Source organism: Chrysemys picta, chromosome 22 (genome assembly GCF_011386835.1).
Source record: "Chrysemys picta bellii isolate R12L10 chromosome 22, ASM1138683v2, whole genome shotgun sequence".
NCBI classification, from domain to species: domain Eukaryota; kingdom Metazoa; phylum Chordata; order Testudines; family Emydidae; genus Chrysemys; species Chrysemys picta.
Genome location: NC_088812.1, coordinates 14959959 through 14987840, shown reverse-complemented (window position 1 = coordinate 14987840; position 27882 = coordinate 14959959). Strand labels below are relative to the sequence as shown.

At 48.1% G+C, this 27882-nt stretch overlaps 1 protein-coding gene across 2 annotated transcripts; it reads left to right on the top strand.

Moving 5' to 3' along the window:
• BIN2 (bridging integrator 2) lies at positions 1 to 27778 on the top strand. Of its 2 annotated transcripts, XM_008163026.4 has the most exons (13): positions 1 to 156; positions 6382 to 6462; positions 6972 to 7026; positions 8194 to 8288; positions 11128 to 11223; positions 11598 to 11705; positions 12201 to 12286; positions 15321 to 15396; positions 17194 to 17276; positions 18816 to 19830; positions 21322 to 21396; positions 23312 to 23407; positions 26010 to 27778. In XM_008163026.4, the coding sequence occupies exons 1-13, from the start codon at positions 79 to 81 to the stop codon at positions 26118 to 26120; spliced, it is 2055 nt and encodes a 684-aa protein (XP_008161248.2). In that variant the 5' UTR covers positions 1 to 78; the 3' UTR covers positions 26121 to 27778. The 2 variants fall into 2 exon arrangements, with proteins under 2 accessions (XP_008161248.2, XP_065431988.1); XM_065575916.1 differs by lacking the exon at positions 11598 to 11705.
• The last annotated feature ends 104 nt before the right edge of the window (positions 27779 to 27882 follow it).

Below are 27882 nucleotides of genomic sequence, written 5' to 3'. Positions count from 1 at the left end.
CTGTTTACTTCCTCCCCCAGAAAACTTTAAAACCACAAGTTCATACTGAAAACCGAAATTGCACCGTGAGCTACAGCCATGGCAGATGGTAAGACGGGAGGAGCCGGGCAGTTTGCAAAGCAGGTCCAAAAGCGATTTAGCCGAGCCCAAGAGAAGGTACGCTTCATTCATTTGTTACTGCTTTGTGCCTTTGCAAGGACAGCTCAGACCGTAGCGTCCCCTTTCAGTTGTCCAGCTTCTTAGGGGGCTGAGAAATCATGCTATGCAACTGAGTGAGTGGGAGGCGTGTTCTGAGCACGAGGCTGTGTGTGTCTAATTCCCAGTGCTTTTGCAATCATTATGGTATTTATAATTCAACGATATTAGAAATGTGCTGAGACAGCTGCGTTGATGATAGCAAGGGTGATGTCCTGCGCCCCGTGAGCTTGACTCTGTTGACTGGAGCTCTTCTTAACAAAAATAATAATAATAATAGAGCGAGTATTAACCTTGTATCTCTACCTGGCTTAACTTCCATGGAGTGCTACCTACAGTTACTACAGGGGGGCTTGATTCGATCTACCGCCAAAGGTCTCTGAGGAGTTGAGTTGCATTGTTACCCTCCAAACCTTCCCAAAACACATCACCTTGTCACCCAAAATGCGTCTGTCATGGATGATGATGCCGAGTAGCGGTGGCCTGCAAGTACTGAGTGGTTGAGGGCAGTTCCTTTGGAAGGAGAGCAAGCCCCGAACAGGGCGGAGGGCTGGCAAGTGGAGTTAACTCCAGAAATGCTAGCACGAGCCAACCGCCTAAACTCTCTTTTTATGAACTGTATCAGGAAGAGATGGGGGCTGGGCTCAGGAAGTGGGTAGAAATAGAGCTGGCCTGTGCTGGTTCCTCTAGCCTTGGTATTTCTTCCTTTTTAAGTGCAGCATCTCTGAAAGCGTAGGGTTTTTGCCTGTTTCACTCTGGCATAGGACGTAGCCACGCTGTCCAAGTCAGGACAGACCAGCACCATATCTCCCTTTGACCAAAGCACAGAAACCCTGAGCTGAATCTTTCACCTCCGTGTCACTGGTGTTGACTCTCCCCCTTAGGGTGAGTGACATTTGATGGCTGGTGGCGGCCTGTGTGGAAATCAGTTAGGGGTGATCGCCAGCTGCTTTCCAATGGACAACTGTCTTCTAAGAAGTTTCTATGGCGCTCAGCGTTCTGGGGTTTTGACCTGTTAAAGGCCTCTCTAGGTCCTACAGCAGTAGAAATGATGACTTAACCCTGATTAGCTCCCTTGAGCCTCATCCTATCAATCCTCTCATGTGAGCAGCCCTAACTGGCCTCCATCTTTCTGTAGTATCGGAGTCTCATTGAATGGGGCCTACTGGTCAGCTGGTAGTCTCAGTCGGGAGCAAAGATTGCATGGACCTTGGGTGAATTATCCTTCCATTCCAATGGCATGTCTACACTGCAATCAGAGGTGTTAATAGGCAGCAGGTTTAAAAATTAATAGGCAGCAGGCTTAAAACAAACAAAAGGAAGTATTTCTTCACACAACACACAGTCAACCTGTGGAACTCCTTGCCAAAGGATGTGGGGAAGGCCAAGACTATAACAGGGTTCAAAAAAGAACTAGATAAGTTCATGGAGGATAGGTCCATCAATGGCTATTAGCCAGAAGCTGGGAATGGGCTCCGAGGGATGGATCACTTGATGATTACCTGTTGTGTTCATTCCCTCTGGGGCACCTGGCATTGGCCACTGTTGGAAGACAGGCTACTGGGCTAGATGGACCCTTGATTTGATCCAGTATGGCCATTCTTATGTTCACCACAGCACATGTAGACATAGCTAGAGCAAAGCTAGCTCGGGTAATTCCGGTACCAAGAGCAATGAAGCCAGGGGGTTGGACTAGATACCTCCTGAGGTTCCTTCCAACCCTGATATTCTAGGAGTCTAAGGCACCACAGGTTGTATGAGCCCACCCAGGATCCTGGGTACATAACTTGGGCAACTAGCCCTAACCCAAGCTACTGTGGCTTCACTGCTATTGGTACCCAAGTTAGCTGACATGTGCTGCAGTGACATCTCTGATTGCAGTGTCGATATATCCAAAGTAAGAATAGAGGCAGGGTGGGGAAGCTTGTCCATGCTGTACTTGTTCTCTGAGATAACCAGAAGGCTCCGGTCTCCAGGGCTGTCAATCTGACACGAAACTGCAAGCAGTTTCTAGTGCTAAATTTGCATGCAGGCATCTGGAGCACCATCTGCAAAGTTATTCTGGGAAAGCGCAGTTTCAGATTTTACTGTCCTGTAAATCGCCTTGCCAGCTGGAATGATCTTCATAGAATACCAGGGTTGGAAGGGACCTCAGGAGGTCATCTAGTCCAACCCCCTGCTCAAAGCAGGACCAATCCCCAGACAGATTTTTTGCCCCAAATCGCCCCCTCAAGGATTGAACTCACAACCCTGGGTTTAGCAGGCCAATGCCCAAACCACTGAGCTATCCCTCCGGAACAGGTTAAATCAGTCTAGGAAGGACCCTTGAAGCTGTACAACCTCCTGACTAGGAAAACTTGTCCCCACCCTTCATGGCTGTTTGCAAGTTTGGTTCTTTGTCAGCCTGAGCTGCTGTTCGTCAGCTACACCCACGTAGCGTTGGCTCTACCCCTCCAGAATTCAGATGTGTGAAAATGCAGAAAGGCGTTTGCTCTTGTTTGACCACAAACGCAGGCAAGAAACTTTCGAGCGCGCTAGAAAGTGGTGGTGTGCTTAACTATGAGAACGTGGATTTTCATTTGGCATCTAGGAGAAGAGAGAGGAAGTGGTTTGGAAAAGTCTTTGGAGACTAAATTATTGTGTTTTGTCTCTTCTTAGGTTCCCTTGAAGTAGATTCCCTGCTCTACCGCTCTGACACAGAATTCCGGGGTGACTTTTGACAAGCCCCTTATTCTTTCTGTGTCTTTAATTCCCCATCAGCAAAATGGGGATGCTAGCACTATTCCTAGGGGTGCTGAGGATAAATACATTAAAAATTTTGAGGCGCTCAATCATGGGGGCCACATATGCATCGTAGATTGTTGAATTATTTCTGTGCTCATTGGATGGAGCTCTCTTCTCTTGTAGATATTTCATTTAGTTCAATAACCTGGGTAGAATTTCTACACATTGCCCAAAACATCTGGGGCCAGCTACTCTCTGAATAATATGTGCAGATCCTGCTGAAAGGAACTGTCTAGATGTGGTCCCTTCACAGCTTTCCTGGGAAACCCTCTCTTCCTGGTGAGACGCTCGGTACCTACCTGGGGAACAAATATTTGATAATGGGCTCTTCCAGTCTAGCAGAGAAAGGTACAACATGATCCAATGGGCAGAAGGTGACGCTAAATGAAGTCAGGCCGGAAATAAGACATACATTTTTAACCGTGAAGATAATTAATCATTAGAAAGATTAACCAAGGGTTATGGTGGATTATCCATCACTGGCAATTTTTCAATCAAGACTGGATGTTTTTTGTAAAAGAGATGCTTCCAAAGGAATTATTTTGGGGCAGTTCTCGCATAAGTTGTACTTTATCCAGGAGGTCAGACTAGATGATCACAATGGTCCCTTCTGGGCTTGCAATTTAGGAAACACACACACCTCTGATTCTCAAAGAAACCAACTTCTGCAGGCTAGCTTCCTCCCATGTTCTGTATTTCAAGCTCCTCACCATTTGGGTTTAATTTCCCAGAACTTCACTCTTCATCCAATTGAAGCTATTTGATTGGGGGGGGATCTTTTTCAAGAGGAGGAGGATTTTGTGAGTAATGATGGGAAACTCCAGAGGAGAGAAGAGAGAAGCTCGGAGGTGCAGATGTTCTCTGAGGTTGGACATGTCACTGACCGGCACATGTTGGGGTGGGGAGAAGTTAGCTGACCTGGACTCCAGATGGGCTGCTTCCGCTTTATAGAGTACAGTGTGACTAGTTATTTCAGTTCTTCATAATGTTACCAACCATGTAGTCTCGTGAACCATCAGACAACACTGGGCTCAAAATTATTTAAAGAGAAAACTGAGCCCACAGAAGTGGCAGCCGGTGCTGGATATTCTGCTCTGGCTTGGCCTCAAGTCACGAAAACATCTGTTTTAACTAAGCCAGGGGACATAGAATCATAGAATATCAGAGTTGGAAGGGACCTCAAGAGGTCATCTAGTCCAACCCCCTGCTCAAAGCAGGACCAATTCCCAGCTAAATCATCCCAGCCAGGGCTTTGTCAAGCCGGGCCTTAAAAACCTCCAAGGAAGGAGACTCCACCACCTCCCTAGGTAACGCATTCCAGTGTTTCACCACCCTCCTAGTGAAATAGTTTTTCCTGATATCCAACCTGGACCTCCCCCACTGCAACTTGAGACCATTGCTCCTTGTTCGGTCAGCAGCCTCTGGCACGCGGCTCGCCAGGGTAAGCACCCTGGCAGGCCGGGCCGGTTTGTTTACCTGCCGCGTCCGCAGGTTTGGCCGATCGTGGCTCCCACTGGCCGCGGTTCACTGCTCCAGGCCAATGGGGGCGGCGGGAAGCGGCGCAGGCCAAGTTATCTGCTGGCCGCGGCTTCCCACCGCCCCCAGTCAAACCTGCGGACGCAGCAGGTAAACAAACCGTCCCGGCCCGCCAGGGTGCTTACCCTGGTGAGCCGTGTGCCAGAGGTTGCCGACCCCTAAACTAAGCACTTACACATGTGCTTACGTCCCTATTTCTGAATGTGGAGGCCTGTGCGCAGAGCTTACCCAAGTGCAGTACGCGTTTGGCTGAACCCCTGAATGGGTCGTCACCGGGCGCAGAGTGCCACGGTGGAATGGACGCGTCTTACACACTTCCTTCTGAGCCCCAAGCCAGCTCAAATCCCCGTACAGGCCCCCACTATGTCATGCACCTGGGTGGGTTGTCAGTAGCAGGGATCAGACTTGGGACCTCCGGATGTAAGGGTATGAGCTAGCCAAGGCTGCAGCAAACCTCGTCAATCTGTATGTATGGCCCAGTCACCACTAGGGGGTGCACCGTATGGGTTTCATTTGTTTTGGAGTATCGTTGATGCAAACGGAGAAAAGTGGGGATGTTGAAATTCCACCGCATGTCATCTTGCGTGGGTGGCTCAGACTGCAGCAAGTTTAAGCTTTTGCCAAACACAAGCTTGTTTTGCTTCAAAGATGAACTTACATTGAGCTTTTAAATCTGCATCCTCTGTGAAATTCATTTGGAAAATAATTACACAAGATGAGGATTCAAAATAGGTCGCAGGATCTATTCAGGAAACGCTGGGTCAAATTCTCTGCCCTGTGTTGTGCAAGAGATCAGCCCAGATCATCCCAATGGTCAGAGCCGGCTCTGGCTTTTTTGCCACCCCAAGCGCAAAAAAAAAAAGGAGCGGCAAAGCAAAAAAAAAAAAAACCCAGGGTGCAAAATTTCAGTGCCGCTTACTTAGCGGCTCGCGGCTGCCTGCCCCAGCCGCGCTGGCGAGCCTCTGGGCGGGCGGCGGCTGCACTCTGGCTAGCGGGACTCCCTGTGCTGCAGACATGCCCCGGGCAGCAGAGTGCACGCCCTGGCTAGCGAGGAGGAGGGGGAGGGAGCGGGGGGGGGAGAGAGAGAAGGGGGGCGGCCAGGGCTTCCTTCAGCCGGGGCACTCGCCAATCGGCCGCTCCCGCCGCACCGCCTGCCGGGAGGGCTCCGCGCCGCTCCTGCCTGCAGGTGAATTGAAGGTCGGCAGGGAGGGAAGGACGCAGGCTGCCGGACTTGCTGCAGGCCTGGCACCGGCTGGGGCAGACGGAGCACGCAGCCCACTCCCAGCAGGGCGCTCCCCTGCTCTGTGCCGCTGCCGCCTCCTACAGGGCAGCCAGAGCGGTGAACCAAAAAAAAAAAAGGGAAAAAAGGGCGGCCGTGCCACCCTAGGATTGGACGGAATGCCGCCCCTTAGGATCTGCCGCCCCAAGCACAAACTTGCTGGGCTGGTGCCTGGAGCCGGCCCTGCCAATAGTCTTTTCTGGCCTTAATCTATAAACCTAGGTGCAGAATTGAAAATTACTAATAGTCACATGTTCCAGTTGAAAGGAGAATAATTTTCAAATTATTAATATTAATACAATTAGTAGCACTTAGATGCCTCAGCTGATATCAGGGCCCCTTTGTGCCCGGTGCTGCACATGGAAGGAGAGATTACAAGGAAATAACTTTCAAATGACGAGTAATTGTTGTTAATTACAGTCGTGGCTAGATTCTCCATCTGAGATCATGGCCCATTGTACGAGGTGCCGCACATGCTCATCCTTAGAGATTAAAATGGGAACTTCATAGCACCCCATATAGTTTATTAAGAGTTTTTACCAGGGAGATTTTTTTTTTTTAAACTTGGTGTCTTTTTCTACCCCCAGGTTTTGCAGAAACTGGGCAAGACGGTAGAAACCAAAGATGAGCAGTTCGAGCAAAGCGCTTACGATTTCCAGCAGCAACAGGTTGGGTCTGACTGAAGGGAGACGAGATCCTGAAAGACATGGGGACCGAGGGTGGGGGAGGGGTCTTCTAAAATATGGGAGGGGCAGGGACATGGGGGGGGGGTTCATCTGAGATATGTGGGGGGAGGGTCGCTGAACATCTGGAGGGAGGGGGATTCTCCTGAAATATGAAGGAAGGAGCGGCGGTGGGGTATCTCCCATATAGCAGAAGGGGAGTAGATCAGGAACTAGGGGGAGAGGGTGTCTGATGAGATATTGGAGAGTGGAAGTGGGGCAGGGAGGGGTGAGAGAGAGGCTGGTTTTCTTTCCAAGTCACGCTCTGGTGTAACCAGCCCCGGCTTGAATTCCAGCAGGGCAGATTTCTTTGAGTCCACTCGTACACTCTGCTCCATTCCCCTTCCCCACTGTGGCCGATGCGGTGAATTCTGCCTCTCGCTGTTTGTAGTAGAAGTGCAGGGTAGAACACCAGCTGCTGACACGCACCCTCCCTGTTGCTCTTTGCTTTTCAGATTGAAGGCCACAAACTCTACAAGGACCTTAAGGCTTTCCTCAGTGCTGTGAAAGGTATGAAGCTCCAGTTCCTTCTTCAAATTTACCTTTTGCTGCGTGGCTCCCTGCCACATCGCTGCTGACACACCATGCGGCCAACCCCGAGCCTTAAAAAAATCATGAGACTGGCCTAAAAATCATGAGAATTTAAAACAAAAAAAAAATGGAGGTTCTTTTTATTTGGCTTCTGAATCTCTTGAGTCATGCTTAGATCACATTTTCAAGCCTTTCTCTGCAACCATGAGGTCTAGGAACATTTTTTTTTTAAACGAAAGCGGAGATTTTCACCTAACCACATGACTCCAGGAGCTGGGGCTTTAGGGAAAATATCAAATAACTCAAGACTTGAAATAAAATTGCAGGACTGGCAACACTAAGTGCCTCGTTTGTTTTAGAGCGAGAGGTATGATACTTTTTAGCATTCCAAACCAGGTCTGGGAGCCAGGCACCACCATGTTCTAATCCCACCTTTTATACTAGCTCCCTCTGTGGCCTTGGACAGTTGCTTTGCTTCACTGGCCCTGTCTGTAAAATGGGTATCTATTTAAGTTTTTATATGGCCCCATCAGTGTAGTTTCTGAATGTTTCACAGTCCTTAATGGGCTTCATCTTTCCAGTTCCCCTATGAGGTAGAGCAGTGCTATCCTCTCCATTTTACAAATGGGAAACTGAGGCACAGAGTGACTAAGTGTCTTGCGTGAGCTGGGTGTAGAACCTAGGTCTCCTGAGTCCCAATTCCACTACCAGACCACCCTTCCTACCTATATTTGCCATACCTCCCAGTGTTGGAAGGCTACAGTCTTAGGGCTGAAATTTTCAAAGCCTTCCTAGGGGATTTAGACACACATCCCATTCATTTCAGTGGGGAACTGTGCATCGCAATTTCCTGGGAGGCTTAGAAAAGAAGTCACTCCTGGATCCAGTCAGACAACTTTCCCCTTATCCCAAACTTGCTTGCTTACCACGTTCACCTTGGGTTTTATTCTCTTGGGTGCCTGACTTTTGTTAATGTTATGGTCTTTTATTCCTACGGGATGTGTGTAAATCTGGGGGTGAAGGTTTCACGGGGAAACTCCAATGGTAGCTCTAAATCTTAATGATGCAGCCATGAAGATGGCTTAAGGGATACTAATGACTCTGGGATGGTAGCAGTTTTGCCACATGCCGGGTTGTCTCTTCCAGTGATGCACGAAAGTTCCAAGAAAGTGTCGGAAACCCTGCATGAAATTTACAATGCGGAATGGGATGGACATGGCGACTTGAAAGCCATTGCGGAGGTAAGAGATGGGATGAAATCTTCCCTTGGGCATGAAACACTAGCTAGAAAATCTTCATTCACTGAAGAGTGGAGTAATAAGACAGCTCGTCCAGTTAGGGCATTAGCCTGTATTTTGGAAGAACCAGGTTCAAGTCCTTGTTCTGCCACAGACTTCCTGTGTGACCCTGAGCAAGTCACTTAACCTCTTTTGTGCCTCAGTTACCTATCTATCCCCATCTTTGCTGTTGAGAGGAGCTGGCTTTCCAGAATGATACAGTTCCTGTTGTTCCTTTATTCTGTTGAGTTGGAGCTTAAGTCTGTCCACTTTTGCCTTAGCTTCTAGTTCCTGAAATCAAATATATGCCATTCTTTGTTCATGTTCAAAACACTGGTGTTCTCTTTCAGCAGCTTCTCCTTCCATATCCATATTTTTTTGCTTTTGTTCAAGTTCTAGCTGCTGGTTTCTCCACGTAAGCATTTTCCCTGGGTCTGCTTCCTTATCACTGGCAATTAACAGATTTTTCAGTTCCTGCTCTGGGGCCTTTTTCTTAAAAGACAACCCCCTCTGTGAGCACAATTCTTCCCGGCTTTTTCTGTCAGGGTCTTGATCATGGGTCACTCACTGTCACTGATTTTTAACCCTTAAACTCACCAATATCCAAATAAAATTTTGACAAGCGTGTGGTTCTGATCCCAAAACCCTTAACCTGTGGTAATGTGCATCCAATCACGACAATGCCACTGAGACCGGGATCTTAGTGGGGAGCTAGCTGTGGTCACTCAATTAGGGTGAACTGCAAAGAATGGGACAGCCAAACCCCATAAAGTGGGTGGATATTCCAATACTTAAATTTACCAAGCCAGCATAAAACAGATTCTTTATTACCTTACTGGTTACCCAGAAGTCCAAACAACACAGTTCCCTTAAAGTGATCCAGCCTCACGCCCCCCATCCAGGTACCCACATCAAATATGATGAAAATTTCTATAAATCTTATTTCATCATATAAAAGAAAAGGTTCGACCCATCCCAAAGGATCGGACACATCACCTCCCAAGTTAATGAATGTTTCAGATCTTACCCAAATACACGCTACAGCCAATTCTTATTGACTAAACTAAAATTTATTAAAAAACAAGAGAGAGAGAATATGATTAAAAGATCAATATACAGACAGACATGAGCTCAATTCATTGAGGTGCAGATTCATAGCAGAGATGGTGAGCTTCGTAGTTGCAAAGAGTTCCTTTAGAATTCAGTGCATAGGTTATAGTCCAATGTCCAAATCTCACATTCAGGGCGTACCAGCATAACTGGGACCTCGGTCTTGCGACTCAAACTTCCCCTATGAAGTCTAAGCAGATCTGAGATGACAGAATCCGGACCCAAGGGTCTTTTATACAATTTCATGTCTTTTGACAAGTTGGAGTTCCTTAAGGAACAAAAGGTAATTAGGATGACTTTGAAGGACGTCCATCACTGGTACTTAGCTATACAAATTAACATAAGGCCATTTGCTTGTTCCGCCACCATTCACAGTACATTTCAGAGAGAGATGAATACTGAGATGTCCTGTGTCTACAATTCATTTACATGACAGGATGTTCTTTTGACCTCTGAATGATCAGAATACAGCATAGACAGGGACTGTTGATTTCATTGTCCACCCTACTCATGCATATGTAAATACACAAAAATTATCTCCCTACCTGTCTTCTGTGGGTTACTTATTTTGCAGGATGTTTAACCCTTTCTAGCCATGCGTCACAGGGGATAATAGCTCTGCTCTACCTCCCAGGTGGGTTGTGAGGGGGAAAAAATACATCAAAGAGCTTGAGATGCTCAAATGGACCATATAAGTACCTAAGGTGTATAGAAAAAGGATAATAGGCAACTTTCACTTTGTTCTGGACTTTCCCTAAGGTAGCCCCATGTGGATGGAGGCATGGATGATTTATATTACAGCAGCCCCTCAAAGCCACACTCAGAGTGAGCCTTGTTGTGGTAGGAGCTGGCTAGACTGGCGGTGGGTATTACAGATAAGTGGTTAGAGAGACAAGATGGCCGAAGCGATACCTTTTATTGGACCCACCTCTGTTGGTGAGAGAAACACACTTCCAAGCTGATGCAGAGTGGAAGGGAAAAAGCCTCTTTTTCTTCAGCTTTGTGTCAGCTCAGAAGCTCCCCTCTCTCACCAACAGAAGTGGGTCCAATAAAACATATCCCCTCGCCTACCTTGTGTCTCTCTCATATCCTGGGAGCAGCACGGCTACCCCAACACTGCGTGAGACCAGGGGCTGTCCTTTTCAAAGCCAACTCAGAGGCTTAACATGAATAGAAGCTTTGTGCCTTGAGTCTCCAAATCCACCTGGAAGGTCTCACCAAGTTTTTGACTTCTGTGGGGTTTACTGACTAATTGAAAACACAAATGCACACACAGACCCAAGCACCGGCGTATCATTTGGAAGGATAATTATCTGGTGTGTTTATTTTATAATGAAGCCTTCAGTGATCCACTGACTCGAAAGACGAGCCTGAAGCATTAATTGTATCTAGTCATTGTACTTATGAGCACCCATCATTATAGTACCTGTATTTATCCTCACGACGCCTCCGTGAGGTAGGCAACCGCCATTCATCTCACGTGTAAAACTGAAGCACTGGGATGCTAAGTGACATGCCCAAGGTCATGCAACCTGTGGCAAACAAGGGGACTGAACCTGGGTCTCTCAAATCCCAGCTAGGCCCTCCAACCGCTGAACCATCCTGACCCGGACCAGTCTAGGGAACGGAGTGCGGCGGTGAGAGTCTAGGGACACAGCAGCCCTTCAAATGTCCCACGTGTGTTTATTTCCAGAGCAATGACCTCCTGTGGGAAGACTATGAGGAAAAACTAGCCGACCAGGCGGTGAGAACCATGGAGAACTACATGGCTCAATTTGGTGAAATTAAGGTACCGTCAAGTCTAAACGTAGGTTGTATTTTCAGAAAGTCGCACCCCGACCCCACTACAGAATAAAGTAGGAGGCTTTGCATTCACAGTAAACAGCACAGGATGGGCCCTGGGCAGCAATGTCAACAGATACTACACAGCTCACTGCGTACACAGCACAGTGGTAGGGACAATGCACCGTGTGCTAGGCGCAAGCTACATTGGTCATGAGGTGTTCCAGGCGTTCAAGGTACAGTATGACTGGGTGAGGTGAACAACACCCTTGAGCAGGGCTGTGGATAGATTCGAAGGTACAGAACAGGAGGGTATCGCTCACTGTGCTAAGGGCCTTCTCCTGAACTAACTCACCTTCCATGCATTTGGCTTCTGACCAGGAGCGAATTGCTAAACGGGGACGGAAGCTGGTGGATTACGACAGCGCCAGGCATCACCTGGAGGCGCTGCAGAATGCCAAGAAGAAGGATGAAGCTAAGATTGCAAAGGTAAAGGTTGCCCGTGCAGAGTAGAACCTAGGAGCCGCTCCCATGTAACTCAGAGCTTCAGCTCCATCCGGCCCTGATCAGTCCTGGCTTTTAGTTGGGCCTCACCCTGGCCTACGATACACACCTAATGGACACGATTTTGCACCTGCACCTATCTGCAGCGCAAATAATTCTGCCTGCAATGACCCTTGTGGAGAAGGTTCATTAAGTGACTTGCTCGTGTCATTCCACGTGCAACTATTTGTGCCGAGGGTTTTTGTGCCTTCAATGCTGAATACTGGGGTGAGTCCCAGATAAGCATCTCAAGGGGCCTTAAAGCCAGTCTCTGAGACAGGATTGGCTCTAGCTGCCCAAGGGACTTCCAATTACCTAGCGTATCTGGAGCTCCTGTGTGCAAAGATTCTTGTAGCGCCGAGTTCGGCTCTCACCTCGACAGCTCAGCTCGTCCGTTTTCCTAATGCCTCCTGCACATTGCTGTCCCCTTCCGTCACGCAGGCTGAAGAGGAATTCTACAAAGCTCAGGCTGTGTTTGAGGATCTTAACAAAGAACTTCGAGAGGAGCTCCCCGTTCTTTATAACAGGTAACGTCCCGTCCCTGCCTGCTAAACCAGCCGGAAAATCACCCTGCTTTAAAGAGCAGCGTAAAAAGGGCAAGTTAAATCTAGGAGAACTTGCATGTAATCAGGAGGATCTGGGGGAGCCAAAATGTTCATTTCCATGGTACACAGAGAGCGTCTCGTTCTTAATTCACAAGCAAAATTCAGCCTGCCGCCGCCCTGCGCTATGGCAGAGACAGGTCATAGCAGGGGTGCTGAATGGCAGAGAAACCTACCTGGGGAATGAGCTCCTTTATCCCACTGGTATATTTCCCTGATAGGCAATAGGGTTTAGTGTTCACATCTAGATTGGAGGAAAGTATGAGTAAATCTTTGACCCGTATACTAAACGCCTTCAATTCCGAGGTTCTTGCTGGGGATTAAGAAAAACAGAGTAACTTGTCTACCAAAAAAAAAAATTAATCTGATGTGAGTTAAAATCTGGAGTTCTAATGAATATGGGTCCTTGTCACCCTTCTAGTTTCTAACCCCCAGCTTCTCAAATCTTACATGTTAAAACCACATCCTCTCTCCCCACCCCACAGAGAGCTGAATTGGGTGGAGGGTGTTGGTCCCAGGTCTGGCTGCTGCCTGTTTTGGAGACAGGGTGGGTGGGGAGACTAGATGAAGCAATTCCACACCCAAGGCTAGTTATCGTCTTGTCAAGCCATGCAACAATGTGATACACAATCCAATTCAACAAATCTATAGCACGCAAGCAAATATCTCCTCTTGCTTTACCAAAGAATTGTGTCCTAAGGAAAGACACTGGCCAAAATGTCGCTCTCTGAAGTTAGACGCTGAACTCTGCCTTAAGACGCCTAAAATTAAGTGTTCCAAAACAGGAACCCAAAATTCACAGCCAAATTTGGAAAACGTGCCCTTAACCTCACCTTCCTTTGTCCCGCTGTTGTGGGACTAATACACAGAGCGCTCTCTCGAGAAAGTGCTTTGAGAGCTGTCCCTGAAAAGTTCCGATGATTAATGACCAAAAGATGGCAGTAGAGGTTCACAAATGAGAATGAGGCCGATGTCCTGTGTAATAATACAATGAATGGTTTCAGAGTAGCAGCCGTGTTAGTCTGTATCCGCAAAAAGAAGAACAGGAGGACTTGTGGCACCTTAGAGACTAACAAATTTATTAGAGCATAAGCTTTCGTGGACTACAGCCCACTTCTTCGGATGCATAGTCTATATGCATCCGAAGAAGTGGGCTGTAGTCCACGAAAGCTTATGCTCTAATAAATTTGTTAGTCTCTAAGGTGCCACAAGTCCTCCTGTTCTTCTTAATACAATGAATTACATTTGTAGGTTTCTTTGTTTGAAAGGGCGACGATAAAAGGCTACGCAAACTGGAGGGAAACTATAGGATCTATCAGTTCGCAAGCGCTGCTGTGCGTGCCCCCTGTCATCCTGCAGTGTCTTTTTGATACCCAACTCCCTGCCATACCCATGGCTTTTAGAAATTATATTAATTTACTGACACGTTTTACTCATTTTAATTTGTAAGCAGTTTGTATTGGAAGAGAACCAGGCCAAGAGCAGTAGTTAATGCTAGTTTCCATCATGGTCTTACAGTTAAGATTCTGCCCTAGGTCTCAGACACTAGATCTCCGTATAAGTTCTTATATTGTCCTCAGATGTTACAATGATGAGCACTGTATAAGGACCTATATAGAATAGAAATCCCAGTAGACTGGAGAATGACCATTCCATTTTGTAACAACTTTCAAGGGTTCGAAGTTTAGGTTTTGCTCCACATTGGAACAAAACTAAAACCTTTCAAAGGTTTTTGTGACCATGGAATTGGGTTGAAATGTCCGTTTTGGATCCAAAAAAAGTCAGGTTCTGTCTCTCTTCTCCCCTGCTTCAGAAAGTCCATGCTGGACCTGAGCAGCCGTTCCGTCAAAGGCCAGTCGAAATAATGCGTTTTCGCAAAAATGTTTCGACTGCAACAACAAAAATATATATTTTTTTTAAGTTTTCCAGCCAGGTTCTATTCCTGGCACTGCCACAGATTTCCTGTATGCACTTGGGCAAATCACTTAACTGATCTGTGCCTCAGTTTCCCTACTTGCAAAAGGGGGAGTATGATGTCTGTGATCTATATTCTTAGATTGGGGGCCATCCCCATACTATGCGAGTGCTTCACAAATGTACCCGCACCATCCCTGTCAGGGAAATGTAATTCCCATTTTACAGATGGAGACCTGAGCACAGTAGAACAGTTACTTGCAGTGTTGGTGAAGTCATGCCAGTCCCAGCACATTCAAGAGACAAGGGGGGGGAGATAAAAGTGGACCAGTCAGATGTGCCACTTTACTCCTGCCTACCAGCCAGTTCCACTGGCAGCATGTGGTAGCTTTTGCATCAGTGCTCTGCTCAATTTGCCAGTTCTCCAGCTCGATTAGTTAAGTCACACGGAGAACATACCCAGCTCATGGAGCACCAAGACAGCTGGGAAAGCAAAGCAGGTATAGTTGAGGGGTTAATGTAATGGACAGGGAATCAGGACTCCTGTTCTCTATTCTTAGCTCTGCCATATACCCACAAGACCATTCATCTCTCTCTACCTCAGTTACCCCATCTTTAAAATGGCTACAGTAAACCTGAAGCTTCATAGTGCTCTGGCTGTAAAGTGATGTGAAATCTCACACAAAGAGAATCCACAGCTGTGCAGAGTGATTAGCATTACTAGTCCTAGATTTAAAAGCCAGAAGGGATCGTTCTGACATCAGGTCTGACCTCCTGCATACCCCAGGCCAAGGAACCTCACCCAGTAACTTCTGCATTAGCTCAAACAGAAGTTAGGGTCTTAAAGCATCTCTTTTTAAAAAGACAGACAGTTTTGATCTCTAGACGTCAAGTTATGGAGACTCCATCACCGCCTAAGGGTAAGTTGTTCTGCTCATCGATTACCCAATTGTTATTCCAACCTGTTCTTTTCATTTTTTCACCTTCTGTTCCTTTCATTGCATGGCATGACTCAATTTGCATTTTTGTTTTTCTTTCTGAACAGCCGCATTGCTTGCTACGTGACCATCTTCCAGAATATTTCCAATTTAAGAGACATCTTCTATAAGGAGATGAGTAAGGTGAGAGACTGGCCCGTAAAATAAGAACCTGTTAAATGACACACGGAAGATGTGTTTTCCTAGTAATGGGGTCTCAGTTGCTTTAAAAACTGTTCCTTTGAGCATTAACAATAATCACCCTCTGCTGCCACCTAGAGGACAGTTAGGAAGGTAAAAAAATAATCTGCGGGTTCTGTAGTCACCCACCTCTGGTCCTAGTTGTATTTTCCCTCCTCTCGCCAGGGCCAACAAGAGTGGGGGGAAGCCGGTACAAATTACTGGGGCCCGGCGGTCCGGAAGGGGGCCTGGCTTCCCCAGCCCTGTTTAGCCGGTCCGTCCTTGCTGGGGGGCCCGAAAAAAAATTTTCACTGGGGCCCGAACCGGCTCTCGGCGGCCCTGCCTCCCACCATGACTGGAAAGGTCTTAACAGGTCACTTCAACTTGTATGTTTCCTTGAAATATGTGTTAACAGCTTCTGCTAAACAATCTGCTCCATCTTGTATTTAGCTGTGACACTCTGAGTACCTTTCCCAGATCTGAAGAAGAGCTCTGTGGAAGCTCAAAAGCCTGTCTCTCTCACCAACAGAAGTTGGTCCAATACAAGAGATTTCCCTCACTGGCCTTGTCAGTTTATCCAAGGAATTTGTGTTCCCTCTACATATTGCTCTCTTGTTTGTCGGACGATCTGTGTTAACCAGACTTGTCACTAGCATATCCCAGTGCTGTCAGAAGAGCCTTGTGAACGGGGTTCTCATAGATAGTCATAGATTTTTAAAGGGACTCTTCGATCGTCAGTGCTTCTCAACCTTTCCAGACTCCTGTCCCCCTTTCAGGAGTCTGATTTGTCTTGCGTACTTGTGTTTCACTAAAGCATCTCAGAAAGGCGTCCTATCTTGATCTGAAGACCTCAAGATACCACTTCTCTCAGTAGTTTCTTGCAATGGTTCGATCACCCTCACCGTTCAAAAAATGTCTGCCTGATTTACAATTTTAAATTGTCTGGCTTTAAGGTCCAATCATTGGTTCTTGTTATGATCTGGTTAAAGGGAAGATTTGGAGAATGTGGGGGGCGGGAAATGCAGCCCCAAATGAAGGGAAGGGAGAATCAGAGGGCTCCTCATGGGCGGTGGGTGAACCCCGGGCTTGGGCAGGCTAGCCCCCAGCCTGACCTGCCCCTCCTGCCTGAGGCCCCACCTCTCCCCCCCCCCCCCAGCCCACCCGAGTGCCCCCCAGTCCCAGAGCACCAGAAGGGCAGGCGGGTGGTATGCTCTCCCTCCCCCTCCCAGTCCCGGAGCACCGGGTGGGTGGTGCCCCCCTCCAGTCCCGGAGCATTGGGTGGGTGGGTGGGCAGGTGGCACAGCCCCCCCACCCCACCCTGAAGTGCAGCACTGGGAAGGAGGGAGTCTGAGGGCAGAGCATGGGCAGGGCCATGCAGGGCTGTTTGGGGGGGCTCAGCTTCCCCCAGCCTTTGATACCCGCTGCCCATGGGGCTCCTCCAGAAGCAACTTCCTGTCTTGAGTCGTTTAGATCAATGTTTCTCAACGACCGGTCCGTGGCAGTCTCCTTGCCGGTCCCTGAGATTTCCCTGACACAGTTTAGGAAGGCAGCAAGCCAGTCCCTGGTATCAAAAAGGTTGAGAAACATTGGTCTAGCTAGTCCATGTTATAGTGGTTCAGACAGGGGGTGAGCAGAAGTCCATGCTCGCAGGGCTGTGAAGAGAAACCATCTGAACCAATTCTCCCTGTTACAAGAAGAGAAAGCGGTGACGTATCATCTCATTGTAGGTTCTGATGTTTGCTTCTCTCCCGTTGTTTTCAGCTGAACCACGACTTGTATGAGGTGATGAGCAAACTGGAAAAGCAGCACTCCAGCAAGGTCTTTATCATTAAAGGGGTGTCCAGGTAAATGGCTTTCCAGTTCTCATGGGAGATGAGGTCTACAGGGATGCTAAATCTCAAACACGGGGAGCGCTGGGCACCATGTTAGATCAGGAACATTTTCAAAAGTACCTAAAGTGAGTCAAGCTCCTACTTTCCATTGACTTGCGATGGAACTTAAGCTTCTCTAATGTGTCACTAATGCGTCTATGCTGCCTCTCTGCTGACCCCTCAACAGCGAATTAAATGCTACGCCTCTTCCAGAGGTGGAGTAATTAAGTGGATGTTACAGGAGTGTTGAGTTGGCAGAAGGGACCTGGTAGCGTAGATGCATATATTATTAGGTGGACATAAGGTGGCTTCCATCGGCCTAAATTTGTAGGGTAGACCAGGCCTTAGGAGCTATGGAGAATGTTCTCCTATGCCTTCAAGCCAGGATTCTCTGAGGTTTCCTGTTTCTTCAAATGAATATAAATCTAATGCAGTAAATCACAAAAAATAATGATATGAATGTCAAACTGGAACAAAGACTCTGACCAAGATTTTCAAATCGGACTATTGATTGTGGGAGCTGCCTCAACCCTCAGAAGTCTGGGCTGAGGTTCCTTAATGGGGCCTGATTTTCAAACTCTGCTGAGTGCCTGGTCTCTGAAAATCAGAGCCCATAAATGCGTCTCAAATGTTGGCACTTCGGAATCATTAGTCGCTTTTTTTAAAAAAAAAATCTTCACCTCTGTCTCTGGAGCAGACTCCTCAGAACCCCTGACTAAGATACCCCTGGGTGGAACTCCTGGCCGGACGTACTCTGGTCAACGTGTGTGTTTTTGATACTGGATTTTTATAGTGTTATCGCTGGGAAGTGAAGAGAAATCTAAATGGGTATAAAGAAGAACAGGAGTACTTGTGGCACCTTAGAGACTAACAAATTTATTAGAGCATAAGCTTTCGTGGACTACAGCCCACTTCTTCGATATGCATCCGAAGAAGTGGGCTGTAGTCCACGAAAGCTTATGCTCTAATAAATTTGTTAGCCTCTAAGGTGCCACAAGTACTCCTGTTCTTCTTTTTGCGGATACAGACTAACACGGCTGCTACTCTGAAATAAGTGGGTATAGTCATTGCCCTCCTGTGGCAATCTCACACATTTCAGCCAATATAACCCACTGGTTAAGGTGTGGTTTAGACCTCACACCCCTACTCTGGGCCTGACCCAGAGAGAATAAGTTTGCTGCAGTTCAAAGCTAGGGGAATTCATCCTTTAGTTCGTCCTAGAGGCTCATGCTTTAGCTGTGGAAATCCCTGGTGAAGGCCAAGCTGACGGTCACTACACAGGGATTAGTTAAAGACGTCTGGGGATCTAGGAAACGTGCATTTTGGTTGTTGCAGTCTGTCTGTTTGGAGCCTACAGCCCGGTCGTACTCTTGCTGGGGTTATATGCATTGGGGGGGGGGGTGTTAATGTAGGGTGCAGCGTCCTGGAGTAGGTGCAAAGTACTTAGATAGGTAACCTGTGTCACAGAAAGAACGGCCTATGCAAGTAAAAGCGATGTCTTCTTTAATGCAGTAACAGGCGTTCGCTGGTCATCTCCTCCCCGGTGAGTCGTCCTCCTGTCGTTTTCACATCACTGGGAGATGCTGCAGATGGGACCCCTGCGCTGCCTCCTGACAATTCAACGTGTCACAAGAGAGAATCGGTTTCTTCAGCAGCAGAGGGGGAGGCCGCATCCTCTGGTGGCAGCGAAATCCAGGATGAGCGGCCGGCGTCTCCTGCTGCTGTTTTGACACCCGACAAAAGAGACTCCATGTCAGCAGCAGACGTGGAGTCCGTGTCCTCTGGTGCCAGTGAAATCCAGGATGAGACACCGACCTCTCCTGCTGTTCCGACGCATGACAAGAGAGAATCCCGGTCAGCGGCAGAGGTGGAGGCAGAGTCTTCCAGTGCCAATGAACTCCAGGATGAAAATCAAACTGGGACTCGGGATCAACCCAGGGGAGTTGAAGATGTTGCAGCAGCTACGGCTGTGGAGATTCTATCTGCCGCTATAGCGGAGGTGGTGTGCAAAGCCAAAACGTCTCCGCCGCCCCTTGATGGTGCATCAGCCCAGACCCAGACTCCAGAGAGCCTTGAGGCCGACGCTAGCGAACTGCAGGGGGGAAATGAATGCTCTGTACTCCAGGCGAGCCATGAAATCCCATCTCTGCAAGCACCCCCTTCACCTGACCTGAGAGAGGAGATGGAGCCATCAGGAGATACCCAACCCCCAGCTCCCCAGCAAGAATCAAGTCAGCCAGGAAACGGGATGCCCCTCGGTGAGGTTTCAGTTTGCCCTGAAAATGCCACATACCCTCCTGACAAAGATTCTCCCCCTCCCACCCCAGTCCACGAAGTCCATCAAGACCCAGCCAGCACCAGTGGCTCCAGTCCACCCGAAGCAGAGGAACGGGCCAAAGGCCAGAAGCAGCCACAACCCGAGACTGAGCGGACCCTTTGCCAGCCAAGCAGGGAGGCCGAAGAGGACCGGGACAGCGAGGGGAGCATGGAAGAACTAAACGTTTCCCCAACGGTGACTGAAACGCAGGTAAGAGACAACAGAAGGAATCTGGGACAAGGGTTTGGCTGCTGACCAGTGGCCTGAAGTAAAGTCATTGCAGCTATCTGCTATAACATGGGAGTAATGAGCAAGCGGGTGCATTGAGGAGATGAAAGGGAGGCTACTGGAGAAGCCGGGCGTGAGGTGCGAGGACCCAGAGAGGAGACCCGTTTGAATTGTACTTGTCCTTGCTAGAAATGTTACTGACAACCAGGGCCTGTATCAGGACACTCACCTGGGTCTGTTGCCTACACGAGCCTTTGCAGCTGAAAAGCAATTTGCTCATGGCAAAATATGTTGCAAGTTTCCCAGCTTCCAAGGCTCCCCTGTTCAGCTTGCAGGACAATGCGGGGAGGAGAGCAGTTCCCAGCAGCAAGAAATTGGGTCACTCCATGATGTGGTTTGCTTTTTTTTAACTGGAAAGTATTTGCTGAATAAGACTAGTTTCCTCCTCCTTTTGTTCCAAACCCAGTTGTGTTTGGATAGTCATTTCTCACACAACGATATGTTCCCTATGGCTCCCTTCGATGTCTCCAGCCCTCCCAAATATGACGTTTTTTCCCACACCCAGAAGTGCTCACAAGTGCCCTGAAGATCAATGTGTATTTTTAGCCTCTCCCTCACGCATCCATTTCCCAGGCTCTTGTTGCACAGGAAGGCTGGGATTTTCATAAAATTTAAGGGATTTAGGCACCCAACGGCTGCTGAATTATAGTGGGGTTTGTGCCTCTCTTGTCCCGAAACCACAGCAAAAGGTGTTTCCAGTCAGCACATGTTTAAAAACGAGCACACTCGCTTGGCCTAGTCGTGCTGCTTGTTATCAGCCGTGAAAAAGAGAGAGCCTATTTGGGAGGAAACAAACTGCATCCAATCGCTGTCATTGTACAGCACCTAGCGCAGTGGGGTTCTGGTCCGTGACTGGGGCTCCTAGACGCTATTGCAGTACGAGTGATAGGATGATGATAAAGCAAAGTTTAACCCAAGTTTGTGGCTTTCCCCGTGAGGAGCAAATGATCCGTGCTGTGTGCAAAGCTCCTCCGATGGACATGAAGCTGCTTAGCGTTCCCCGTTAGTGATCTGCACCTGTGAATCTCTTCCTTGATAGGAGTTGACTGAGGAGTGGAAATGTTGCAGGGTCAACTTGTCCTATATCCTGACACGCAATTGTTAGTGCTTCACCCTGGGTGTAGTCTCAGTTTCTCCAGAGGGCTGCTGGCCATGTAAGAGTAGCAGCACCTGGATCTAAAACAGAAGATCTGGGAATCCACTGAAGAAAGCAGGGACTCCGAAAGACCGGATTAGTTCTGGTTCCCAACTATAGCTCCTACGTCGTATCTTCTAAAAACTATTTTGCAAAATTGCTTTCTGTTTTGTCTGTGACGCCACCAGCAGCCCAAGAGGGCCAGCCAAAGGGATAGTTCTGTGTATGGGCAAAGAAGCTAGAGTAACCGGACCCATAAAATGTCTTTCTAATTTCAGATCATGTTTGGCTTCACCCCAGATGGTGAAACAGGCAACAGCAGTCATGAGCTGCCTGTGGACTTCCTCTTCAAGGTAAGAATGCAACTAAGGGGGGATATGATAGAGGTCTATAAAATCATGCCTGGTGTGGAGAACATAAATAAGGAAGTGTTATTTACTCCTTCTCATAACTAGGATGACCAGATAGCAACTGTGAAAAAAACGGGACAGGGGGTGGCGGGTAATAGGCGCCTATATAAGAAAAGTCCCAAAAAATAGGACTGTCCGTTTAAAAACGGGACATCTGGTCACCCTACACATAACGCAAGAACCAGGGGTCACCAAATTAAATTAATAGGCAGCAGGTTTAAAATAAACAAAAGGAAGTATTTCTTCACACAACAGTCAACCTGTGGAACTCCTTGCCAGAGGATGTTGTGAAGGTCAAGACTCTAAAAGGGTTCAAAAAAGAACTAGGTAAGTTCATGAAGGATAGGTCCATCAATGGCGTCCCTAGCCTAGTCCCAGAAGCTGGGAATGGGCGACCGGGGATGGATCACTTGATGATTCCCTGTTCTGTTCATTCCCTGTGGGGCACCTGGCCTTGGCCACAGTTGGAAGACAGGATACTGGGCTAGGTGGACCATTGGTCTGACCCAGTCTGGCCGTTCTTATAGTCTAAGAAACACCAACTACCTGCTGTAACATAAGGCTGAGCAGAGCTGGTCTAGTGGCTAGGACACAGGCCTGGGAGTCGGGAGACCAGGATTCTGTTCATTGACCTGATGTGTGACCTTGAGCACATTGCTCCTTGCCTCTGTTTCCCCTCCCATCCTTTGTCTTATTTATTTAGACCGTAAGTTCTTCATGGACCATTTCATCCTATGGCGTTGTACAGCACCTAGCACACCGGGGTCCTAATCCCAGTTGGGGCCTCTAAGTGCTAGTCTAATATGAATTCCCAATAATGACACAGCTGGGGTTGATTCAAAGGCTGACCTTCAGCAAAGGAATTGTGTGTTTCGCTGGTGCCAGGGGGCTTGTTGACACTACACCGGCTGTACCAGCAGTGCTTCCTAGTAAAGACACTGCTTATACCAGCAAGAGGAGTTATTTTCCCAGGATAGTTAAACCGCAACAACATAAGCCATACCAGCAAAAGGACTCTTTTTTTCTGGTATAGCTGCATGTACATAGGGGGTTTTGCCGACATACCTCTGTCAGTCAAGGGTGTGTTTTTTTCACACCTCTGATTGACAGAACCATGTTGATGAAACTCTGTAGTGTAATCCTGGCCTCTGTCAATATTCTTCATTACTGTTATTAAGCATGCACATTACGGTAGTGCCTAGGGAACCAGCCGAGACTGGGGCCCCTTTGTGGGAAGTGCTGTACAAACACAAAATCGTGTCTGCCAGGAAGAGCTGATAATTATAGACAGTGCAGATGACAGATAGGGGAAAGCGACACCACACACAAGCAGAGTGAACAATGTGATGGCAATCCGCTGTGTGATGTAATCAGCAGCTTGCGGGAGGGGGGATTGTTGCCCTCCTCAGATGTCACCAGCAGCCGCCCTTTGCATTCACATTTTAGGGACACACAAATTTCGGACTTTCAGGCAGGATAATCCCAGGGGAATCCACGTTCTGCCTGCCTGCCTGCTCCATCGCTACTTTAAAAAAAAAAATTGGTTCCCAGGGCCAAATTCTGCCTTCAGATGCATATTTTTTTTGGCGTCCGTGCCCTCAATAATGTACAGCAGCCGTTCCTAGCAGTATTCCCAGTCTGGGTGTATGTGCTGCTCCCTGGGGTGTCATCTGAAAGGGACCTGCTGATTAAGCAATTACACATGGTATGGAATGTGGCTATCAAAAGACAATTGCACCATTCTGACACAATGTATGTATCCAAATTCCACCATGTACCATCTCATCCTGCTGGTGGGGAAAGGGTCAGTGATTCTAAGGAAAGTAACTTCTCACTAATCCCATCTTTCCCATTCCAGGCTCAAGCAATCCAGACTCACACATCAGATGATGAAAATTATCTGCAGTTCAGAGAAGGGGAGATAATTCTGGTGGTATCCAACTCTCAGGGCCAGGTAACAGCGAGCCACCATCTCTCATTCCAGAGCGGGGAGGCGGTTCGTGGGATTTCCGGCACTTCCAAAATTTGGGGGGGAAATTGGTAAAAACCAAATAATGGCTTTTGTAAAGCCCGGGAAACTTTTGGTAAAAATCGGTAAAAACTGAAAACAAAGGGCCTGACTATTCCATAATGGGGGATGGGATGTCTTGGCAATTTCCTGTTCACGTACACAGTATGCGGGACCTGACATGATCCTGTTGCAATCTCTTCTCTCAGTATGTAAGGGCTTGTCTACGTGGGAAAGCTTCACAGTCTAACTTTAAATTGTATCCGTTTAAAAAAGACAATTTAACCGGTGCAAAAGGCGGCATGCGGATGCTCTTACTTTGGTTTAATTAAACCTCTTTCTAACTGACTAAAGCCAGATCTACCCTAAAAACTTTTGCTGGCATAGCAATGTCAGTCGGAGGTGTGATTTGTGACCAATACAGCCAGCAAAAGCCCTTAGTGTAGCTATAGTTATACCGGCAAAACTGCACTTTTCTCTCACGGGGGAGGGGGCCCACTGGAATAAGTTACACTAGTGAAACCACAGTTTTGCTGGTATAAGCTGCGTCCACTTTAGGAGCGCGTTGCCAGTTTAATATATTGGTACAGCTATAGCAGCAAAGCCATTGAGCTAAACAGAAGTAAACCACTCTTAAACTGGATTAAGGGGTTAAGTACACACACACACACACACAAGATGTGCTGCTTTAACTATACTGGTATAATTAAAGCAATACGACTCTCATTAGGGTGGGTGCAGGTATACCACACAGGAAGGGCAGGGCCAGCTCCAGGGTTTTTGCCGCCCCAAGTGTCAGGGGGGAAAAAAAAAAAAGTCGCGATCGGCGGCAGCTCGACCACGCTGCTTTCTTCTTTGGCAGCAGGTCCTTCCCTCGGAGAGGGACCGAGGGACTTGCCGCTGAAGAGCCCAACATGCCGCCCCTTCCCTTTGGCCGCCCCAAGCACCTGCTTGCTGGGCTGGTGCCTGGAGCTGGCCCTGAGGAAGGGGAATAAACCATATTGGTATAACTATAAGCCCACACTAGGGGTAGAACTTTGAGTAAAAAAAAAAAAAAAAAAAAAAATCATCACACCTCTAAGGGTACATCTACACTACAGGGGGGAGTCGATTTAAGATACGCAAATTCAGCTACGTGAATAGCGTAGCTGAATTCGACGTATCGCAGCCGACTTACCCCGCTGTGAGGACGGCGGCAAAATCGACTTCTGCGGCTTTCTGCCGATGGCGCTTACTCCCACCTCCGCTGGTGGAGTAAGAGCGTCGATTCGGGGATCGGTTGTCGCGTCCCAACGGGACGCGATAAATCGATCCCCGAGAGGTCGATTTCTACCCGCCGATTCAGGCGGGTAGTGTAGACCTAGCCTAACAGACATCATTATACTAGTAAAAGAACTGGGCAGACCAAGTCTAAAAGTGTCTGTGCAGTGTTTGCGCCGGTTTAAATTCACACCTTCAGTTATACAAGTGCAACTTTCCCATGAGCACAAGGCCTAATAAAATGCAGGCACAGAGCCTGTAGCAGCATGCATCTGTTTATCATTCCTCTTAGGTAGAGCTTCAGTCAATCATTAACTGATCTCCCAGCGCCTTCCTCCTCTTGCTAATCTATTTCCTTGGTGCTGATAAGTCACTTCCTGTTGGTGAAGAGATTTAAAGGCAGATTGGTAGAGCAGGCTGGAAATTTTCTGATGAAACGTTTTTTCCATCAGAAAATGCCGGTTCACAGAAACAAATTTTTCCACGGGAAAGGGTTGGTTTTGACAAATCTGATTAGAACGTTTTTGGAGGAAAAAAAACTTTAAAATTGTTGAAATGGCCCATTTCAATGTTTTCTAAATTAAGTTTTGTTTTCTGGCTCAAAATAACTTTTCGGTTTGAAATTTTAGTTAGCTGTTACTAAAAGCTTTTTTTTTTTTTTAAAGTCGAAATCTAAATGAAACATTTTAATGAACTTAGTCCAAAATTTATTTTGCATCATCAGGTTGCAAAAATTTGAGCTTTTGACTTTTCAGCCTGATTTGAGACAGGAAAAAAATTTCAAACCCTCAAACTCACAGGATAGAAAAACCATTTCCCACTCAGCTCATCAATTGGTTCCTTCATCGGCACCCTTGAATCTGTGTACTGTCTCTGTGATGAAGATGCTGTCGCAAGAGGGTAAAACGAAAGAGAAGTGCAGTATTAAAGCTAGATTTTTCAGAGCTGTCTAATAGACTCAAAACCCCCAGTTAGAATTAACGGGAACTGGGTTTCCACACATCCTAAGTGACTTTAAAGCAAAGAACTCTTCTTTGAATCATTAAATGGGAAAGACTGGATAGGTTCCACCCAGTCCATCTCTCTGGACCCAATGCAGGATTATTCTGTACTGCTGCATTTAATCTAATTTTAAATGTCCCAAACCATGTCTCCACCCTGTAACTTTTGGGAAACTTTCACAGTCCAACAGACCTCACTGTCGGGAACATTTTCCTGCTACTCAGCCTTAGAAATTCCTTTCCACTCTTCCTCCTGGTCCTGACCCAGGTTTGTATTTTCTCCCCAGGAAGAAGGATTTCTGACCGGCTTCAAAGAGAGCGACTGGAAGGTGAACCGGGATCTCTTACAGAAGAGAGCTTTCCCCCAAGAGCTTATCAGACCCATCTCCTCCGAATGAGTCCAGCGCATCAAAGCGGCTGGGGCGGAGTGGGAGGGAAACAGGATCTATTTATGTCTCTCTGAACGCAGTAACGTTGCAGTTGTAACCAGAGAGAGCTTTGCTGCGTCCATCTGATTCAGAATGTCAAACTGCAACGGGGCATGTGGGGACGGGAGAGAAAACCCATCTCTCAAAACAAAATGAATGTAAGTGGGAATTAATGGAGCTGGCCTAGGAACAAGCTTCAGGTTGATGATTCCACAGTATCTGCTGCATGCCCCTTAGAAAAAGTACAGAAACCTGAATCTCCCCCCGCCGTAAATATCAGGGAATTTGCTGTCCCGAATTGTTTGGCAAAACAAATAGTGAAGCACTGGTTGAACACACTGCAGCATAGTTGGGGGTGTTTTGTCCTTATGCTTCAAAACCCCGGCATTTATGCTCAGTGAAGGCCAGGTTCCAGAGAGCACGTGGTTAGCTTTAAGCATCTGAGTAATCCCAATGGAAATGTCTGCAGCCACTCGTGTGCTTAGCTTTAAGCATGGGCTTCCGTGCTTTGGTGAATCAGGATCTTAATCCCTTAGCAGCCCCATGAGACCCTCCTTCCTGCAAACCAGGTGAGCCCCTGGAAAGGCCCAGCTGCCTTGGGGAAGCTTTTCAGGTGGGGGGCTTGCTCTGACCACTCGGGCTCAGAATCTGAAGGGGCAGGAGTTGTTGTGTGGCTCTGCTGGGCATGGGCAGGGCAGCGCATCGCAGAGGCTGGGGAAGACTGTGTCTCCCCAAACAGCCCAGCGTGGCCCCCTCCATGCTCCTCCCTGGACCCTGAAGCCCTGCTTGCCCCCAGGGTCGTCCTCTTCAGGGAAGCAGCATGCTGGGGCTAGGGCGGCCGAGACTTGGGGTGGCTGGGGGGCTCTGGGCACTGGGGCCGTGCCACCTGGTGCTCGGGGGTGGGAGACAAGAGGAGCTGGGACTGGGGTTGCCCGCCCTGTGCTTTGGGGGGGGGGGGGGCTGAGGAGGACCACACACCGCCTGCCCTGTGCTCAGGCGTGGGGGCCACGTGCTGCCCACCCTATGCTTGGGGATTGGGGGGGGCATGCACTCAGTGCTCCAGGGCTGAGGGGGGCTCTGGCAGGGATGGGGGGGTGGGTCCTCAGGTTGGGGGGGCGGCCAGGGGCTAGCCTCCCCCAGCCGGTGGTTCACCCACTACCTATGCTGCTGGTTATATCAATGCACCATTCGTTAGGGCTGAATCCACAAAAGATTTGCTTCCCTCACTTCCTTGGCAACGCTGTGGTTTCTGTCTGCCACATGCATGGTTACTGGTGATTGTCCCCAAGGCACATGATGGTGACCCGTGCTGGTGTTAGCCCACTGGGGGCCCTAAACCAGAATTTTTTGCCCCTTCTCCCAATACTAAAACAGGCAAGATCTTATAATAAAAAGCAAATGGGGAGCCCCTTGAGCTGCCCATGCCTAGCGTGGGCTCTGACGTGACAAGGCTTGATCCCTGGGGTTGGCCTCGATATCCTGTTATTCCAGGAAGGGCGTTTCTCTGGGGAGGGCCAGTGAGGAAATAGCAATAACTAACTCACGGCATCTTCTTAGCACTAGACATTTGGCCACCCACGGTTTAAAATCCCAAGATATTTCAATAAAGGCACCTTTATTATTCCTGACCCTTGTGTGTGCGTCTATCAAGCGGTGGGAAGGTCCCACAACTGTGGCCTCTCATATTTAGTCTGTTTCTCACCTGCCAATGAAGAGTTAACAAAGGGAAGGC

What these genes read in the sequence shown, in the direction of transcription:
- BIN2 (XM_008163026.4), top strand. Translation starts at nt 79, where the DNA reads ATGGCAGATGGTAAGACGGGAGGAGCCGGGCAGTTTGCAAAGCAGGTC. An exon ending in CTCCCCGTTCTTTATAACAG is followed by an intron (nt 12,287 to 15,320) that starts GTAACGTCCCGT and finishes CTTTCTGAACAG; the next exon opens with CCGCATTGCTTGCTACGTGA. An exon ending in TATCCAACTCTCAGGGCCAG is followed by an intron (nt 23,408 to 26,009) that starts GTAACAGCGAGC and finishes TTTTCTCCCCAG; the next exon opens with GAAGAAGGATTTCTGACCGG.